Source organism: Triticum aestivum, chromosome 3B (assembly GCF_018294505.1).
Source record: "Triticum aestivum cultivar Chinese Spring chromosome 3B, IWGSC CS RefSeq v2.1, whole genome shotgun sequence".
NCBI classification, from domain to species: domain Eukaryota; kingdom Viridiplantae; phylum Streptophyta; class Magnoliopsida; order Poales; family Poaceae; genus Triticum; species Triticum aestivum.
Genome location: NC_057801.1, coordinates 5,481,015 through 5,501,780, shown reverse-complemented (window position 1 = coordinate 5,501,780; position 20,766 = coordinate 5,481,015). Strand labels below are relative to the sequence as shown.

General features: G+C 45.0%; 1 protein-coding gene across 1 annotated transcript; it reads left to right on the top strand.

The window, feature by feature from the left end:
• Positions 1-249: 249 nt before the first annotated feature.
• LOC123064192 (putative serine/threonine-protein kinase-like protein CCR3) lies at positions 250-19,778 on the top strand. Its single transcript, XM_044487724.1, has 3 exons — positions 250-322; positions 7,906-8,026; positions 19,160-19,778. The coding sequence occupies exons 1-3, from the start codon at positions 250-252 to the stop codon at positions 19,776-19,778; spliced, it is 813 nt and encodes a 270-aa protein (XP_044343659.1).
• The last annotated feature ends 988 nt before the right edge of the window (positions 19,779-20,766 follow it).

Genomic DNA, 20,766 nt, shown 5'->3' with positions numbered 1-20,766 from the left:
GCCACAGCCGCAAGAAAGAGCTACGCCATGCGCGTGGGCGAGGACAAGCTGAGCGCGGACGTCACTGCCAGCGGGAGTGACGCCCGACGGTGGATCCGGAGGAAAAAGCTCCTCGACGACCAGGCGGTCTGATCTGGCCGCCTCGTGGTCGGCCTCACCCTCAACAGGCCCCCGTGCGGCCACGGGGACGGAAGTCACCTCCTTCCGGCCACCATCCAGCTGTGTGCCGGCCATCGCTGCCTCGTGTTCATGGTCGTCAAGGCCGGTCTCCTCTCGAACAGCCTTCGGCGGTTCATGGCTCATCCCGCCGTCACCTTTGCCGGTAATCACATTATACTATTTATAGGTGTTGTCTCTTAGGTATATGTTAATTTAACAATACTATTTTATATAGTTGAAGTTAATTTTGAGATTGGTTACTGTAAAACAATTATACTAAATTTTTATACTTTTCTATAACTTTGTTTTATCATGCAACAATATTGATCACTATAGTTCATTATTTTCATATTTAATGATGCAACTCATTCCTTAATATTAGTTAGTAATATTTGTTATATAACTGTTATGTATATCATTACAAATACACTTGCATTGTGATAGCTTTAAATTGTATTTTGTAACAGAAAATCATCTTTGATTTTTCTTTTGGCAAATTGCTAAACTATATAGAGAAAATTTTCTTGTGTGCGTGTGTGTTCGTCTGTTGTTTATAGTCACATATAATGGTTGAGATATCTAAAGCGTATGATCAAGTAAATACTTTAATGGTAGTTTCTAGTATATGATTAGGTAAGCATATTTATATAAACTTCTAAAGCATCAGTTATAGCGGGTTCAGTAATAAGGGGACTGCATGTGTATACTATGTATGTTGTATTAAACTAATAACATTTATAGTAAACACCAAAGAACTTAAAGCTAGTGTAAACTATATTATTTCCATATACATGCGATTTGATCATCTAACATGCTCACCAGTAATGTTTTGTGTAGCATATGTATAGCCCAATATATATCCCATGTAGTCGCGTCTAAAGACGGTCTGTCATCTCGTGCTTGTAATACTCCTCCATCTTAATGAATTGTGCTTTAGTGTTTCTGTGGTTTTTACCATAAAGGTTCGCACGTAAAATTCTGTGTCTCTTGTGTCTTGTTGATCTTGTTTTATCTAACAAGTGGTATACAAAGCCAAGTTTATACAGATTAGATCGAGACGAGAGTTAGGGTTGTGTTCATCGCGCCGCCACAAGTCACCGAGACCAAAGATGGGCTTTTCCGCTGCAGCCATTGTACTGCAGCAGTCCACCGAAGTCGACACAAACTTCTACTGCAGACCGCCGTAAAATCGCCAGTTGTGCGCTCTACCGAAGGATCCTAGCGAGGCATCACCTCATCCACCGAGTTGTGAGCAATGTACCTTAGGCAATCACAAGAAGGTGAAGTTCTAACACTTCAGTTGTTACAACTAAATGTATTTTTGATTATGTGAATTCTGATTTATGGGGACCGTCTCACAGAAAGTCACTCGGTAGTGCTATTCACATGTTGACTATTATTGATGATTACTCAAGAAAAGTTTGGCCTTATTTCTTGAAGCATAAATATCAAGCATTCTCAGCATTTAAGGAGTGAAAGATTATGATTAAAGGACAAATTGAAAAGATGGTAAAGATACTTCGCACCGATAATGGTAAGGAATTATGTTCTAAACTATTTGAGAATTATTGCAAGTCTGAAGCACACTACATCGTTCCTTTTTACTCCTCAACAAAATGGTGTTGTCGAGGGTATGAACATGACCATTATTTTCAGGGCTCGTTGCATGTTGTCCAATGCATGTTTGCATGGACGTTTTTGGGCTGAGGCCGCTTCCATTGCTTGTTATCTTATGAATTGGTCACCATTTATTGCTCTTAATAAGAAAATTCTAATTGAGATATGGTCTAGTTCTTCTGCTAATTATTCACAGTTGAGACCACACTTTTAAATTGTGATGCAAATTCTATCGTATTGTACTAGATGTAGTACAAATAATGTGGGCGTTGCATTAACGTCGGCGCGTATGAGTACAACTCATTTTACTTGTCCTCCAAGGACTCTTGCATTGCCCTCGTATATACCCCATATAGTCGCACCTACAAAAAGTCTGTCCTCTCGTGCCTGTAATACTCCTCCATCACAGTGAATTGCACCACTAGTAGATAAACCACCATTAGTCCCGGTTGGTAAGGGCCTTTTGTCCCGGTTCCTGGACCGGGACTAAAGGGTCGTTACTAATGCCCTGGCCCTTTAGTCCTGATTCAGTCCAGAACCGGGATAGATGGGCCTCCACGTGGCCGGTGCGCCGAGCCTACGCAGGAGAGCCTTTGGTCCCGGTTGGTGGCACCAACCGGGACCAATAGGCATCCACGCGTCAGCATTTCAGGGGCTATGGTTTTTGTTTTTTTTTTGAAAGGGGGGGGGGGGTTGGGGGTTTTGGGGGGTTGATTAGGTGTTTCATATATTGTGTTAGCTAGCTAATTAATAGGGAGAAGTGTCCTCTCTTATCTCCGTGCTTGGTCGACGCTACGTACTATACATAGAGAGGCCCTCGACATGCTAGCTAGTAAGAAAATGAAGGAAACCGTTAAGTACAGAAGTTCGTCATGCATACCGAGGGAAGTGATCGATCGACCTCTCCTTCTCCGAGAGTTGGTCGAACAACAAGTTTTCGTATTATCTATCCCACGCTACTAGCTACATACATATACAATATGTAAGATCTCTTACAATCCTCTAGCAATTGAAATCAACTTCCACATGGTATTCTCCGGCTTTATTGATGATGTGGTCAAGAAAGAATCCCGCCAATTCCTCTTGAATTGCTTTCATGCGGTCTTGTGGTAGGAGTTCATTCCGCATCTGCCATGTCTAAATTGAAGAAGGGGGTTAATACATATATATGAATGAAACTCAACAGAAATGATGGTGTAATAAAATGAAATTGTGAATATTATTGCTTACGCACTTCATATTGTCTTTTAGAGTAGCCCCGCTTATTTTTCAAAGTCGCGTTGTAGATGAACTCGCACACGTAGTATCCACAGTAATTATTCCCTTGTTCCTGCCACAAGCACTTTACGAGAAATAGAGGTCAATCAAACTGATAATGAAGCATTATAAATGGCATTGATGGAAGTATAGCTATAGAATCAATGGGAGATGCGCGCAACTAGCTAGCCAGTAGTACTTACTTTCGGGTATGTATATTGCAGCTCCTTCAACAATCCCGGAGCTTCTGCGGTGAACTGTTTCCAAACCCTGCAAGACAAAGAAAATAATAATTATTACTTGAGATATCAGGAAATGAACAAAAAGTTGCCGATATGGTGCGATAATGATCGATTGAACTTACCTGTTGAGCATTTTAGTCATGTCCGCATAGGTTTCGGGATCTTTTCGTCTCGAGTCTAAGACGGTTACTAGTCCCCTCTCAAGCTTAATCTCCAGAAGAACATAGTGGAAGCTACGCACGCATGCATAACTCATCAATTACATTACTATAACCTCGCTCGAGTAATAAGGGAAACTGAATATGCACACGACAGTAACACTCACCCGAAGTTGTAAGGAAAGAGTATGGTATCTTTGTTTTGATTTTTGATCAATGATTGTAGCAAGTTGGCCTCGGCCTCTTTGGTGTGCTTTTTAACCTGAATTTCATCTATGATATTTGTGTTAATGAACCCAATATCATACATTTCTTGTTTTCTGCACTCGACGATCTTTAATCTGCATAATATAGTGAGGATAATTAATTATAAATACATGCAATGAAAGAGCTGAGCTATATATAGAGACTTAATGACAGAAATAGTACTTACAGACAGTAGCAAAAGACCGTTAATTCAACAAGGGCCTTTTGATTGAAGAACTCGAAGAACTCCTCAAACGGAACAGGCAACAGATCAGTTCCAATGAGGTCGTGCTCCACTTTAATTCTCAGATACAAAGTATTCGTCCCCCCAAACTCTCTGCAGGTTTTCATGTACCAACTATGGAATCTTTGCATCATCGTTGTTAGAGATTTTTCATCTTTGATGAGAGGCTTCCCGTACTCGTATCTGTGTTCGACCACCTCCAAATCAAAATTTACATCGTCAGGCAGGTAATCTGCAAGATTGCTATAACCGGGCACCGTCCCCAGAGCATTAGCGACGATGTCGCCGCTAGACACATTGAGAAGGGGGCACGATTGATTTGCTTGTTTGCCGAGCTGGGCAATTTTTTTCGCAGCTGCTCGTTCTTTTGACCTTTGATGTCTGACAGTACTTCCCGACCGCTCTGCTTCAAGATATGCCTGTTCAGATGCGCTCATAGTTGGTTCTCGGTGGAGACTTTGGTGGTTTCCTCAGGGCATCGATAGTGCGCTTTGCTTTCACCGGATCTACCTTCTCCTCCGCAGGTGGATGTCTCTTTGCTTTCAACCCTTCAAAGAAGTCCTCCACTTCGGTCCGCATGATCTTCGCGTTTTCCTCCTCGGTCCTCTCGTACGGTAACTTCTCTAGAGGCTTGAGAGAAGGACCGTATCTGTATTGCCTCCCGCCTCTGGCTGTACTGCTAGACGCCGGAGCAGACGGGGCGCCTGCGGCGTCTGTCTTCTTTCGTGCTTGCTTACAAGGCAGAGGAGAAGGACTATGACGTGCCGGAGCAGCCGGGGCAGCGGCAGGTCTCTTCTGCCCTTGCTGACGAGGCGGAGAAGGAGGAGGCTACTGGCTGCTCGGGCGCGCCGGCGCAGGAGGAGAAGAAGGCGGAGTGCCGCCACGCGCCGGAGAAGGAGGTTGAGTGCCCTGATTGTCACTCGTCGGAGGAGGATGCGGTGGAGGAGGCGGAGTGCCTTGACTCGCCGGCGGAGGAGGAGGAGGCGTCCAGTTCGGAAGCTTGATGAACTCCTTCCGACATAGGCATGGAGTCTTTAGAGAGAACCCAGCCGAGTCTCCCCTTCACCGGTAGGGTGGTCAAGCTGGAGGTCCTCAAATCCCTCCGTTATTTTGTCCACCGTCACCCTAGCATATCCTTCTGGAATCGGACGACAGTGAAAAGTTGCGCCGGGTTTTGAAGGTCAAACTTGGCTGACAGCCGCCTTGACTTTTAAGTTCTGCCATTGCGTCATAAGGTGGCAATTTTGAGACTCTGTGATAAAATCCTCAGGGTACCTAGCAGGAGCCGTCAAGACATGCTCCGGCTGAAGCAGCTCGGTGGAAGCCACGCTGCTTCTCCGCTGAGATGGCGGGGTAGCTTCGGGGGAAGCTTCGGCAGTTCATTTGCTGCGATTTGCTTCTCGTTCCTCTATTGCTTGTACCCTTGCGTGCAACGCCTGTAGTTCGGTCTGCTGCACTTTCTTCCTCCTCTCCTGGCATTTGTAACCGCCTGCGTACGGAAAACCAACCTTCCATAGAACGGAGCCTGGCGTGCCTCGTGTCCGTCCAGGGTGCTCAGGATTCCCGAGGGCCATTGTGAGCTCGCCGTTCTCCCTGTCTGGAACGAACGTCCCTTGCTGCGCTGCATCATATAGTGCCGAAGCCTCTTGACTGGTATTTTCAGTTGCTTGTCCGTCCAACGGCACTTCCCTGATACAGGGTCGAAGGTTCCGCCAGCCCCGAAGAACCAAGTCCGGCAACGGTGTGGCCAGTTCATTGTTTCTGGTTCGATCCCTTTATCAAGCAGATCATTCTTAGCCTTGTCCCACTTAGGCTGGGCTTTGAGGTAGCCACCTGACCCTGTGTGATGGCGAAACTTCTTCTTTGCAGCATTTTGCTTGTTTGTCGCCGACATCTTCTTACTCTTTTTCGATGTCTTGTGGGCCACAAATGCGGGCCAGTGATCTCTGATCTTCTCATATTTGCCGGTGAATTCTGGTGTCTCTTCTTTGTCGACAAACTTTTTCAGCTCTTTCCTCCACCTTCTGAATAGGCCTGCCATCTTCTTAAGAGCAAAAGACTTGATTAATTGCTCTATAACTGGCTTCTCTGGATCCTCCTCTGGCGTTAGGGTGAAATTTTCCTTCAGCTCAGTCCAAAGACCATCTTTCTGCATATCATTGACATAAGACACCTCAGGGTCTTCGTTCTTAGGCTTATACCATTAGTGGATGCTGATCGGGAACCTGTCCCTAACAAGAACCCCGCACTAAGCAGCAAATGCGTTATTTTTCCGGATGGGTTCAATCGGTTCGCCATAGCACGCGATTGCTGTGATCTCAAACCTTTCATCCGAGCTCAACTTTTTCTTCGGGCCTCATCTCCTTAGCAAAGTTGTGCTCGATCCGAAGGGCTAGAAAAAAGAAGAAAGACGAGAGTTAATTAATATGTGTACATATACCAAAACAATGAATGCATCAATTAGCTAGTCAGCACAAGCTTAACTAATATATATACCTGGCCAGACTCGGTTCGGTCACCGGAGCCGTCATCACGGTCTCCTTGCACCGTCATTGGGTCACCGGAGCCGTCCTCACAGTCTCCTTCTTGCACTGGCATTGGGTCAAAGGAGCCATCATAATCTTAGCCTGCTTCTTCACCCTGTCCTTACAGACCATCGGTGTTGTTCATAAACGAGAAGACGACATCACTTCCTTGTGCGATTATGTCCCCCAACACCGCTTCTGTTGCTTCGTCTCGGGGGGTGTCCATAGTTTCTGCAAATATTTACAACATGGCAATTATTATTCAAACATGACAGATGGATATATTAGTGGCAAACGTAGAACTAGCTAGCTAATCACAGTAAGGAATCATATTAATTAGTGGCCTCGACGCTGCTTCTCTAGGATTTGGGGTGGCCTCGACAACGCTTCAAGGGGGTAATATCGACAACGACGAGATACATACACGGGAAAATAATGTTATCGGGGAGGGGTATATCGACCCCCCCCACATGTTGAAGTTATCGGGAGGGGGTATATCGACCCCCCCCACGTGTTGAAGTTATCGGGAGGGGTTTATATCGACAACGACAACATACGTACATGGGAAAATAATATTATCAGGGAGGGGGTATATCGACCCCCCCACATGTTGAAGTTATCGGGAGGGGGTATATCGACCCCCCATGTGTTGAAGTTATCGGGAGGGGTTTATATCGACCACCCCTCATGTCGAAGTTATCCGGGAGGGGGTAATATCGACAACGACGACATACATACACGGGGAAATAAGGTTATCAGGGAGGGGGTATATATCGACCCCCACGTGTTGAAGTTATCGGGAGGGGGTTATATCGACAACGACGACATACGTACATGGGAAAATAATATTATCGGGGAGGGAGTATATCGACCCCCCCTCGTGTTGAAGTTATCGGGAGGGGTATATCAACGACGACAGACCCGATAAAACATAAGAAAACGAAGAAGAAATAAAAAGAGGAGAAGAAGAAAGGAATAGAGGAGAAGATCGAAGAAAAAAAAGAAGAAAATATTCTATTTTTTTCTTCTTCTCCTCTATTCCTTTCTTCTTCTCCTCTTCTTTTTCTTCTTTTTTCCTCTTCTTCTCCTTTCTTCCTCTTCTTATTTTCGTTTTTCCTCTCCTTCTTTTTATTCTTCTTCCTTTCCGATATATAAAACTTTTCTTCCTTTTCCCTATTTTACGTTTTCCTCTACACTAACCTAAAATGCACTAACCTTCTTTTTCCACTCCTTTTTTTCTTCCAAATATGAACATATACATAAATTGACAAAAAATATGCACAAAAACATACACATAAATTTTCCTATACATATACAATTGTTTTACAAATATGCACATATATATGAACATATACATAAATTGACAAAAAATACATTTATGAAAAAAATGATATGAACATATACACACACATATACAAAAAAATACATTTATGAAAAAATGTGAAATAAAAATGCAGGGCAGGGGCGGCGTGCGGCGGCAGCTAAGGGCAGGGGTGGCGGCGCGGTGGCAGCGTGCAGCGGCGACGGCGGCCAGTACAGGGGGGGGGAGCAGGAGAACGGGGCGGCGGTCACAGCGAGGTGGCGTCGGTGACGAGGAAGGCTCGGGGACGAAGGACGGTGAAGGCGCCCTCAGGGGCGAGGGCAGGGGCGCGCGGGCTCGGGGACGACTTCGGCGACAGCGACGGCGAGGCATGGGCGACGGCGACGGCGCGGTCGGGGGCGACGGCAGGGGCGGCGGACGGCGTCGGGACAGCCTCGCGTCAAGGGCGCGGGGCGCGGGCGGCGACGGTGGTGGCGACGATGTCGGCGGGGTGTGAATAGGGCAGCATGGCGGCGGCGTCGGCGCAGGCAACTGCAGAGATGACTGAAAAACGCTAAGTGTTTGCTTAATAGCAAAGTCATTGGTCCCGGTTCGTGGCACCAACCGGGACCAATGCCCCCTTTAGTCCAAAACTGGCCTTTGGTCCTGGTTGGTGGCACCAACCGGGACTAAAGGAGGGCATTGGTACCGGTTGGTGCCACGAACCGGGACCAAAGGCCTTGCGCTGCCTGCAGCCAAAAGTTTAGTCCCACCTCGCTAGTTAAGAGGGGCTCGGAGTGGTTTATAAGCCCCACTGCGGCTGCCCTCTCGAGCTCCTCTCTAATGCAGGCTTACGGGCCTAATGTCACATTATGCTGTTTGTGGGCCTATTGGGTTTCTAGTCGTATTCAGGCCGTGGTGGCCCAATAGGTGGCAGTTTTTTTATTTTTTTTCCAGTTTTTTTGTTTTGTTTTTTGCATTATTTATTTTCTTTTGTTTTTTTCTTTATTTTTTAATTCTTTTTTGCTTTTAGGTCAGAAAAATTATAAACTTTCTGTTAGTGCCATTAGTTTTCAAATTTGAATAGTTAAAATTTAAATTCTTTGAAATTTGTGTGAATCACAAGTTTGAGATTAACTTTACTATAAAAATAGTTTTTTTTATTTTTTGTTTTGTTTTTTTTCATTATTTAATTTCTTTTTTTTTGCTTTATTTTTTAATTCTTTTTGCTTTTAGGTCAGAAAAATTATAAACTTTCTGTTAGTGCCATTAGTTTTAGAAAAATTATAAACTTTCTGTTATTGCCATTAGTTTTGAAATTTGAATTCTTTGAATTTTGTGTGAATCACAAGTTTGTGATTAACTTTACTATAAAAATATTTTTTTTCTAGTTTTTTTGTTTTGTTTTTTACATTATTTATTTTCTTTTGTTTTTTGCTTTATTTTTTAATTCTTTTTGCTTTTAGGTCAGCAAAATTATAAACTTTCAGTTAGTGCCATTAGTTTTAGAAAAATTATAAACTTTCTGTTAGTGCCATTAGTTTTCAAATTTGAATAGTTAAAATTTGAATTCTTTGAAATTTGTGTGAATCACAAGTTTGTGATTAACTTTACTAAAAAAATGAGCATAGATGCGCCTATAGACAAAATTCAACCTAAATTCAACCTAAATTTCTATGAATTTCAGAGAAATTCAGTATGAATTTAGGTAAATTCCCTGTATAAGGGCATCTATTTTCACTTTGAGAGGAGCTCAACAAGGCAGAGAGGGAGGGGCTTATACACCGGTGTGAGCGCCCTTCGGTTGGCGAGGTGGGACTAAACTCTGACCGCAACGAGGACCAACCCTTTAGTCCCGGTTTGTGGCACAAACCGAGACTAATGGTCATGGGCCAGGGGCGAGGCGCATTGGTCCTGGTTCGTGCGTGGAACCGGGACCAAAAGGTCCAGATGAACCGGGACCAATGGCCCACGTGGCTGCCCTCTTGAGTGTTCTTGGTGAGAACATAGTTGACAAGGAGCGAACCGGGATTAATGGTATTACGAGGGCCGAACCATAAGACATTAAAGCATTTCAAATGATCTCTGATTGAAAGTTGGCATGGTATCATAATTTCACCCACATAGCATGTGCATGTACAAAACGGACAATGGTATCATACTCGTCTGTTACAAAGTTGGCATGGTATCATCATAATAGTTGCGGGAGAAAGTCTTCACTTTTTCTTCGCTTGTGTCATTTGCTTATTGCGCCGTAACCATGGATAATCTTCATCGTTTATCAGGATGCTTGGGTCAGCCTTGACTTTGAAGGGAGGAATTTCATGAAACTTTTCATAATCTTCAGGCATGTCTGTCTTGCCCTCCACTCCCACAATGTCCCTTTTTCCTGAAAGAACTATGTGGCACTTTGGCTCATCGTATGATGTATTCGCTTCCTTATCTTTTCTTTTTCTCGGTCTGGTAGAAATGTCCTTCACATACATAACCTATGCCACATCATTGGCTAGGACGAACGGTTCGTCAGTGTACCCAAGATTTTTCAAACCCACTGTTGTCATTCCGTACTGTGGGTCCACCTGTACCCCGCCTCCTGACAGATTGACCCATTTGCACTTAAAAAAAGGGACCTTAAAATCATGTCCGTAGTCAAGTTCCCATATGTCCACTCTTGGTTGTTGCATCAAAGTGGACACCGCTGTTTTGGTTGGTGCTCTTTTGATCTTGGTCAATCATGTAAAATGTATTCCCATTTATCTCATATCCTTTGTAAATCAATACAGTCAAAGATGGTTTCCTGGACAACATGTACAGCTCATCACAAACAGTGTTGTAACCTCTGAGACGTGTTTCCAACCAACTGCTGAAAGTCCTGATGTGTTCACATGTAATCCAGTCGTCGCACTGCTCCGGGTGTTTGGAGCGCAAACTGTTCTTGTGTTCATCGACATACGGGGTCACCAAGGTAGAGTTCTGTAGAACTGTGTAGTGTGCTTGAGACCAAGAATATCCGTCCATGCATATTATTGAGTCCCTTCCAAGCGTGCCTTTTCCAGTCAGTCTCCCCTCATACCGCGATTTAGGGAGACCTATCTTCTTAAGGCCAGGAATGAAGTCAACACAAAACCCGATGACATCCTCTATTTGATGGCCCATGGAGATGCTTCCTTCTGGCCTAGCGCGGTTATGAACATATTTCTTTAGGACTCCAATGAACCTCTCAAAGAGGAACATATTGTGTAGAAATACGGGCCCCAGAATGACAATCTCATCGACTAGATGAACTAGAATGTGCATCATGATATTGAAGAAGGATGGTGGGAACACCAGCTCGAAACTGACAAGACATTGCGCCACATCACTCCTTAGCCTTGGTACAATTTCTGGATCGATCACCTTCTGAGAGATTGCATTGAGGAATGCACATAGCTTCACAATGGCTAATCAGACGTTTTCCGGTAGAATCCCCCTCAATGCAACTGGAAGCAATTGCGTCATAATCACGTGGCAGTCATGAGACTTTAGGTTCTGGAACTTTTTCTCTAGCATATTTATTATTCCCTTTATATTCGACGAGAAGCCAGTCGGGACCTTCATACTGAGTAGGCATTCAGAGAAGGTTTCTTTCTCTTCTTTCGTAAGAGCGTAGCTGGCAGGACCTTCATATTGCTTCGGAGGCATGCCGTCTTTTTCGTGCAAACATTGCAGGTCCTCCCGTGCCTCAGGTGTATCTTTTGTCTTTTCATACACACCCAAGAAGCCTAGCAGGTTCACGCAAAGGTTCTTCGTCGCGTGTATCACGTCGATTGAAGAGCGGACCTCTAGGTCTTTCCAGTAGGATAGGTCCCAAAATATAGATTTCTTTTTCCACATGAGTGCGTGTCCCTCAGCGTCATTCGGAACAGCTAGTGCGCCGGGACCCTTTCCAAAGATTACGTGTAAATCATTGACCATAGCAAGTACGTGATCACCGGTACGCATGGCAGGCTTCTTCCGGTGATCTGCCTCGGCTTTGAAATGCTTGCCTTTCTTTCGACGTTGATGGTTGGTCGGAAGAAATCGACGATGGCCCAGGTACACATTCTTCCTGCAGCTTCCCAGGTATATACTATCGGTGTCAAGTACACAGTGCGTGCATTGCTACGTCTTGAGCTTGCATTGGTTTTCCCCGAAGAGGAGAGGATGACGCAGCACAGTAGTGTAAGTATTTCCCTCAGTTTTTGAGAACCAAGGTATCAATCCAGTAGGAGGTCACGCGCAAGTCCCTCGTACCTGCACAAAACAATAGCTACTCGCAACCAACGCAATTTGGGGTTGTCAATCCCTTCACGGTCACTTACGAGAGTGAGATCTGATAGAGATAATATTTTTGGTATTTTTGGTATAAATATGCAAAGTAAAAAGTAAAAGCAAAGCAAGTAAATAAAGTGATGGAGATTAATATGATGAGAATAGACCCGGGGACCATAGGTTTCACTAGTGGCTTCTCTCAAGAGCATAAATATTCTACGGTGGGTGAACAAATTACTGTTGAGCAATTGATAGAATTGAGCATAGTTATGAGTATATCTAGGCGATGATCATGTATATAGGCATCACGTCCAAAACAAGTAGATCGAAACGATTCTGCATCTACTACTATTACTCCACTCATCGACCGCTATCCAGCATGCATCTAGAGTATTAAGTTAAAAACAGAGTAACGCCTTAAGCAAGATGACATGATGTAGAGGGATAGATTCATGCAATATTATAAAAAACCCATCTTGTTATCCTCGATGGCAACAATACAATACGTGCCTTGCAACTCTTTCTGTCACTGAGTAAGGACACCGCAAGATTGAACCCAAAGCTAAGCACTTCTCCCATTGCAAGAACTACCAATCTAGTTGGCCAAACCAAATAAGATAATTCGAAGAGACTTGCAAAGATAACTCAATCATACATAAAAGAATTCAGAGAAGAATCAAATATTTTCCATAGATAAGCTGGATCATAAACCCACAATTCATCGGTCTCAACAAACACACCGCAAAAAGAAGATTACATCGAATAGATCTCCACGAGAGAGGGGGAGAACATTGTATTGAGATCCAAAAAGAGAGAAGAAGCCATCTAGCTACTAGCTATGGACCCGAAGGTCTGAAGTAAACTACTCACACTTCATAGGAGGGGCTATGGTGATGATGTAGAAGCCCTCCGTGGTGGATGCCCCCTCTGGCGGAGCTCCGGAACAGGCCCCAAGATGGGATCTCGTGGATACAAAAAGTTGCGGTGGTGGAATTAGGTTTTTGGCTCCCCTTCTGATCGTTCGGGGATACGTAGGTATATATAGGAGGAAGGAGTACGTCGGTGGAGCTCCGAGGGGCCCACGAGGTAGGGGGGCGCGCCCAGGGGGGCGCCCTCCACCCTCATGACCGCCTCTGGCGCTTCTTGGAGTAGGGTCCAAGTCTCCTGGGTCACGTTCGGTTGGAAAATCACGATCCCGAAGGTTTCATTCCGTTTGGACTCCGTTTGATATTTTGTTTCTTCGAAATACTGAAAAAGGCAAAAAACAGCAATTCTGGGCTGGGCCTCCGGTTAATAGGTTAGTCCCAAAAATAATATAAAAGTGGAAAATAAAGCCCAATATAGTCCAAAACAGTATATAAAGTAGCATGGAGCAATAAAAAATTATAGATACGTTGGAGACGTATCATGCATGCATGGTATCCCTTGTTTGTCTGTCCTGAAAGGTTACTGAGAGCGGGCCAATCGTTGATGGTCACGAACAGCAACGCCTTTAGGTCAAATTCCACCCGTTTGTGCTCATCCCACGTACGTACACCGTTTCCATTCCACAGCTGTAAATGTTCTTCAACTAATGGCCTTAGGTACACATCAATGTCGTTGCCGGGTTGCTTAGGGCCTTGGATGAGAACTGGCATCATAATGAACTTCCGCTTCATGCACATACAAGGAGGAAGGTTATACATACATAGAGTCATGGGCCAGGTGCTGTGATTGCTGCTCTGCTCCCCGAAAGGATTAATGCCATCCACGCTTAAAGCAAACCATACATTCCTTGGGTCACTTGCAAACTCATCCCAGTACTTTCTCTCGATTTTTCTCCACTGCGACCCGTCAGCGGGTGCTCTCAACTTCCCGTATTTCTTACGGTCCTCACTGTGCCATCGCATCAACTTGGCATGCTCTCCATTTCTGAACAGACGGTTCAACCGTGGTATTATAGGAGCATACCACATCACCTTCGCAGGAACCCTCTTCCAGAGGAGCTCGCCATCAACATCACCAGGGTCATCTCGTCTGATCTTATACCGTAATGCACCGCATACCAGGCATGCGTTCAGATCCTTGTATGCACCGCGGTAGAGGATGCAGTCATTAGGGCATGCATGTATCTTCTGCACCTCCAATCCTAGAGGGCATACGACCTTCTTTGTTGCTATGTACTGTCGGGCAATTCGTTATCCTTTGGAAGCTTCTTCTTCAAAATTTTCAGTAGCTTCTCAAATCCTTTGTCAGGCACAACATTCTCTGCCTTCCACTGCAGCAATTCCAGTACGGTACCGAGCTTTGTGTTGCCATCTTCGCAATTGGGGTACAACCCTTTTTTGTGATCCTCTAACATGCGATCGAACTTCAGCTTCTCCTTTTGACTTTCGCATTGTGTCCTTGCATCGACAATGACCTTGTGGAGATCATCATCATTGGGCACATCGTCTGGTTCCTCTTGATCTTCAGCAGCTTTGCCCGTTGCAGCATCATCGTGCACATCGTCTGGTTCCTCTTGATGTTCAGTAGCATCACCGTATTCAGGGGGCACATAGTTGTCATCGTACTCTTCTTCTTCGCCGTCTTCCATCATAACCCCTATTTCTCCGTGCCTCGTCCAAACATTATAGTGTGGCATGAAATCCTTGTAAAGCAGGTGGGTGTGAAGGATTTTCCGGTCAGAGTAAGACTTCGTATTCCCACATATAGGGCATGGACAACACATAAAACCATTCTGCTTGTTTGCCTCAGCCACTTCGAGAAAATCATGCTCGCCCTTAATATACTCGGAGGTGTGTCCGTCACCGTACATCCATTGCCAGTTCATCTGCGTGCATTATATATAATTAAGTGTGTCAAAAACCATTACAGAACATCATGAATAGATAAATAAGTGACCAAATTAATAGAAGTTCATCATCACATTAAAACCAAAGTACATACATAGTTCTCATCTAACAACGTATAGCTCTCCAGAGCATCTAATTAATTAAACCATACATTGAAACTATGTAAAACATTTCAATCCGAAAACCATCGCATTATATAAGATGCAATAATAAAAGTAAGAAAATAATACAAGTATCTATCTAAACATACAAGTAAGAATATTTTTTTCTTTCAGAAAGAAGATAAGAACAAGAGGCTCACCACGGTGGTGCCGGCGATGAGATCGGCGCGGGTGATCGACGGCGGTGAAGACGGGGACGGGGCGTGACGGACCGCTAAACCTAGACAAATATTGAGGAAAATGGAGCTTGGAGGTCGAGCTTGGAGAGGAGAAAGCTTAAGTAGTGTGGCTCGGGCATTCCATCGAACACCTTATGTGCATAGGAGGTGAGCTAGAGCACCACCAAGCCCTCTCCCCCTCGACGGCCAGAAAAAACAGAGCAGTGTGCTCTGCTCTTATGCGAGGGGGTATATATAGGCACCTCATTGGTCCCGGTTGGTGGCATGAACCGGGACCAAAGGGCAGCCTTTGGTCCCGGTTCAAGCCACTAACCGGGACCAATGGTGGTGGGCCAGGAGCGAGCCCATTGGTCCCGGTTCATCCCACCAACCGGGACCAAAAGGTCCAGACGAACCGGGACCAATGGCCCACGTGGCCCGGTCGGCCCCCGGGGCTCACGAACCGGGTCCAATGCCCTCATGGGTCCTGGTTCTGGACTGAACCGGGACTAATGGGCTGACCCGGCCTGGACCTTTGCCCCCTTTTCTACTAGTGCGCCTTGGTGCGTCCGTGGTTTTCCCCATAAAGGTTTCCACGTAAAAATCCATGTCTCTTGTATCTCATTGATTTCGTTTTATCTAACGAGGATGATCATCTCAAGGACGAACATAAGCTGTTGCATCTAAAATATCTGAGCCTTGCCGCAAGTTTCCAGGGAATATTGACAAGTTACACTGCTTAGAGACACTAGACCTAAGGAAGACAAAGATAGAGATATTACCACTGGAGGTCATTGGGTTGCCTCACCTAGATCACTTGTTTGGAAAGTTAATGCCTGGGAAGACTCGAAAGTTGGTGAACTAGAGAAGGTGTTACGCAAAAAAATGCTTGGGAAGACTAGAAAGTGGGTGAGCTTTTTCGATAAAGGATGGATTTATCTAGAGGATACATAACACAATGAGCACATATCCGGCATCTGCATAATTAGGATGCACACAGGCAACACGAACACACACACACATAAAAATATATCAACAAATAGCAAAGTCATATAAGACCAACGCTATGTGTAGACGAGAAAAAGAAGAAGGAAAAAACCTGAAATTTCACATCCGTGACCGGCAAACTAGCGAAGCAACTGGGCCGGCCCGTTTAACCAGTTAATTCGTTCCAGTTTTGGGACGTTTTTTTCTCCCAATTATAGTTTTATTTTTCGTTTTTCTTTTCTTTTCAGTTTTCAACTTTATTTTACTTTCTTCAGGAAATGCCTAGAAATTTTGAACATTGTTTGGAATTCAGAAATTTGTTCCTGTTTTTCAAATAGTGTTCACACTTTTGAAAAATGTTTGCTAATTTGAAAAATAATGTTTGGAATTTCAAAAATATATTTGTGGTTTTTCAATATTGTTGGGGTTTCTCAAAAAATGTTTGAAATTCATAAAAATTTCCGTATATATCGACCCTAGCTCGTCGCCAGTGAGTGCATACGACCTTCTTTGTTGCTATGTACTGTCGGGCAATTCGTTATCCTTTGGAAGCTTCTTCTTCAAAATTTTCAGTAGCTTCTTAAATCCTTTGTCAGGCACAACATTCTCTGCCTTCCACTGCAGCAATTCCAGTACGGTACCGAGCTTTGTGTTGCCATCTTCGCAATTGGGGTACAACCCTTTTTTGTGATCCTCTAACATGCGATCGAACTTCAGCTTCTCCTTTTGACTTTCGCATTGTGTCCTTGCATCGACAATGACCTTGTGGAGATCATCATCATTGGGCACATCGTCTGGTTCCTCTTGATCTTCAGCAACTTTGCCCGTTGCAGCATCATCGTGCACATCGTCTGGTTCCTCTTGATGTTCAGTAGCATCACCGTATTCAGGGGGCACATAGTTGTCATCGTACTCTTCTTCTTCGCCGTCTTCCATCATAACCCCTATTTCTCCGTGCCTCGTCCAAACATTATAGTGTGGCATGAAATCCTTGTAAAGCAGGTGGGTGTGAAGGATTTTCCGGTCAGAGTAAGACTTCGTATTCCCACATATAGGGCATGGACAACACATAAAACCATTCTGCTTGTTTGCCTCAGCCACTTCGAGAAAATCATGCTCGCCCTTAATATACTCGGAGGTGTGTCCGTCACCGTACATCCATTGCCGGTTCATCTGCGTGCATTATATATAATTAAGTGTGTCAAAAACCATTACAGAACATCATGAATAGATAAATAAGTGACCAAATTAATAGAAGTTCATCATCACATTAAAACCAAAGTACATACATAGTTCTCATCTAACAACGTATAGCTCTCCAGAGCATCTAATTAATTAAACCATACATTGAAACTATGTAAAACATTTCAATCCGAAAACCATCGCATTATATAAGATGCAATAATAAAAGTAAGAAAATAATACAAGTATCTATCTAAACATACAAGTAAGAATATTTTTTTCTTTCAGAAAGAAGATAAGAACAAGAGGCTCACCACGGTGGTGCCGGCGATGAGATCGGCGCGGGTGATCGACGGCGGTGAAGACGGGGACGGGGCGTGACGGACCGCTAAACCTAGACAAATATTGAGGAAAATGGAGCTTGGAGGTCGATCTTGGAGAGGAGAAAGCTTAAGTAGTGTGGCTCGGGCATTCCATCGAACACCTTATGTGCATAGGAGGTGAGCTAGAGCACCACCAAGCCCTCTCCCCCTCGACGGCCAGAAAAAACAGAGCAGTGTGCTCTGCTCTTATGCGAGGGGGTATATATAGGCACCTCATTGGTCCCGGTTGGTGGCATGAACCGGGACCAAAGGGCAGCCTTTGGTCCCGGTTCAAGCCACTAACCGGGACCAATGGTGGTGGGCCAGGAGCGAGCCCATTGGTCCCGGTTCATCCCACCAACCGGGACCAAAAGGTCCAGACGAACCGGGACCAATGGCCCACGTGGCCCGGTCGGCCCCCGGGGCTCACGAACCGGGTCCAATGCCCCCATGGGTCCTGGTTCTGGACTGAACCGGGACTAATGGGCTGACCCGGCCTGGACCTTTGCCCCCTTTTCTACTAGTGCGCCTTGGTGCGTCCGTGGTTTTCCCCATAAAGGTTTCCACGTAAAAATCCATGTCTCTTGTATCTCATTGATTTCGTTTTATCTAACGAGGATGATCATCTCAAGGACGAACATAAGCTGTTGCATCTAAAATATCTGAGCCTTGCCGCAAGTTTCCAGGGAATATTGACAAGTTACACTGCTTAGAGACACTAGACCTAAGGAAGACAAAGATAGAGATATTACCACTGGAGGTCATTGGGTTGCCTCACCTAGATCACTTGTTTGGAAAGTTAATGCTTGGGAAGACTCGAAAGTTGGTGAACTAGAGAAGGTGTTACGCAAAAAAATGCTTGGGAAGACTAGAAAGTGGGTGAGCTTTTTCGATAAAGGATGGATTTATCTAGAGGATACATAACACAATGAGCACATATCTGGCATCTGCATAATTAGGATGCACACAGGCAACACGAACACACACACACATAAAAATATATCAATAAATAGTAAAGTCATATAAGACCAACGCTATGTGTAGACGAGAAAAAGAAGAAGGAAAAAACCTGAAATTTCACATCCGTGACCGGCAAACTAGCGAAGCAACTGGGCCGGCCCGTTTAACCAGTTAATTCGTTCCAGTTTTGGGACGTTTTTTTCTCCCAATTATAGTTTTATTTTTCGTTTTTCTTTTCTTTTCAGTTTTCAACTTTATTTTACTTTCTTCAGGAAATGCCTAGAAATTTTGAACATTGTTTGGAATTCAGAAATTTGTTCCTGTTTTTCAAATAGTGTTCACACTTTTGAAAAATGTTTGCTAATTTGAAAAATAATGTTTGGAATTTCAAAAATATATTTGTGGTTTTTCAATATTGTTGGGGTTTCTCAAAAAATGTTTGAAATTCATAAAAATTTCCGTATATATCGGCCCTAGCTCGTCGCCAGTGAGTGCGTCCTGGAGGACCCGCCTCGAGGTGCTGCTGGGCGCGGCCCGGGCCATCGAGTACTTGCACCGTGGTGCGGATCCGCTGGTCATCCACCGCAATGTCAGCTCCTCCAACATCCTCCTGGACGCAAGCTGGACGCCGCGCCTGTCCGGCTTCGGCTCAGCGGTGTTTCAAGAGGCCGGCAGGGAGCACGGCGGCCAGCCCGTCGGGGAGGTCATGGGCACGTTCGGGTACATCGACCCGGCGTACAGCTACACGACGCACATCAGTCCGGCGAGTGACGTGTACAGCTTCGGGGTGGTGATGCTGGAGGCGCTGACGGGGAGGCCGCCGGTCATCTACGGCGTGACCCTCCTCGTGGACTCCACGCTCCCCAACTTACAGAGTGGAAAGCTGCGGGATGTGCTGGATCGCCACCCGGCGCTGCAGCCAACGCCACGTCAGCTAGAGGCACTGGATCTCGTGGCACAAACGGCGATCCGCTGCCTGTGCCCGCGCGGGCACAATCGGCTGGCCATGTCGGAGGTCGTGGCCAATCTCCAGAGGGCACTCGAGATCATACGCAACAATGAGCCAATGCCATGGGGACGCGCAAGCCTCATTTGACCGAAAGTTAATGATACTACCAAAAATATCGACATATATCTTTTAAACTAGTATAATCATGCACGCGCAATGCACGTCTCCTTACAATTCAGAATTTGAATTCCTAGAGATCACAGTTTCAATCTGCCTATATCTACAATCATGCATGTGCAATGATTTTTGTACTCGTTGAGTTTAAATGTCAATGATTTATTCTTTGCTGAAACAATAAAATGTATATTTATCTCGTGATACCTCTATGAGGTATACCAAATCAGTACTGTTAGAATTAATCCGAGGCCATCGTCAATCATCCGAGGATCAAGCAATCACACGAGCACGACACCGAGATTTGTTAACGAGGTTCACCAATATGGCTACATCCCCGGGGCCTGACTATGGGCGCTCCTCCCCATGACACCGCTACAATACCGCACCCGGTCGCCCTGGACTCCGGCACATGCCACCGGCTTCCCCTGCGTTCCGGTGCTATTATGTTGGCATAGGTTACATCGTGTGTCTACCCTCGCTATATAAGAGAGGCCTAGGATACAAGTGTCCTACTTGGACACGACTCCATATCCTATCTAAACACAATACAACTACAAGTCCAACTGTAACCTACCTTGTACACAATATTCGACACAACTCTAACAAACTCCACCTTGGCGAATATTCACCACCATCTTGAATTCGTCCATGCGTCAAACTTCCATGTACATTGGACTTGAGCTTATTCCATGAGTACCGCTGCTACTCCAAAGACTCCATATGACTCCACCTGCAACTTGTGGTCCCTTATTTTCTTGACCACAGTCAACACTCGAGCAAAATTAAGTCCCTTGTTACTCAATTTGGGCTCCCAACTTCCAGAGTATCCGTCCAACGCCATCACACACTGATCACTGACCTGCGTGAAAGTGAACAACTCACATATTTGGTGTCACACATAAGAGTTACCTGAACTCAACGTCACCGCCCCTTTCTTGACCGCCTGTCTGAAACTTGA

Coding starts and splice junctions, on each gene's coding strand:
- LOC123064192 (XM_044487724.1), top strand. CDS start 250: ATGGTCGTCAAGGCCGGTCTCCTCTCGAACAGCCTTCGGCGGTTCATG. Junction 323..7,905: donor TCCCGCCGTCACCTTTGCCG/GTAATCACATTA, acceptor ATAAAAATGCAG/GGCAGGGGCGGCGTGCGGCG. Junction 8,027..19,159: donor GGGGCGGCGGTCACAGCGAG/GTGGCGTCGGTG, acceptor TATCGGCCCTAG/CTCGTCGCCAGTGAGTGCGT.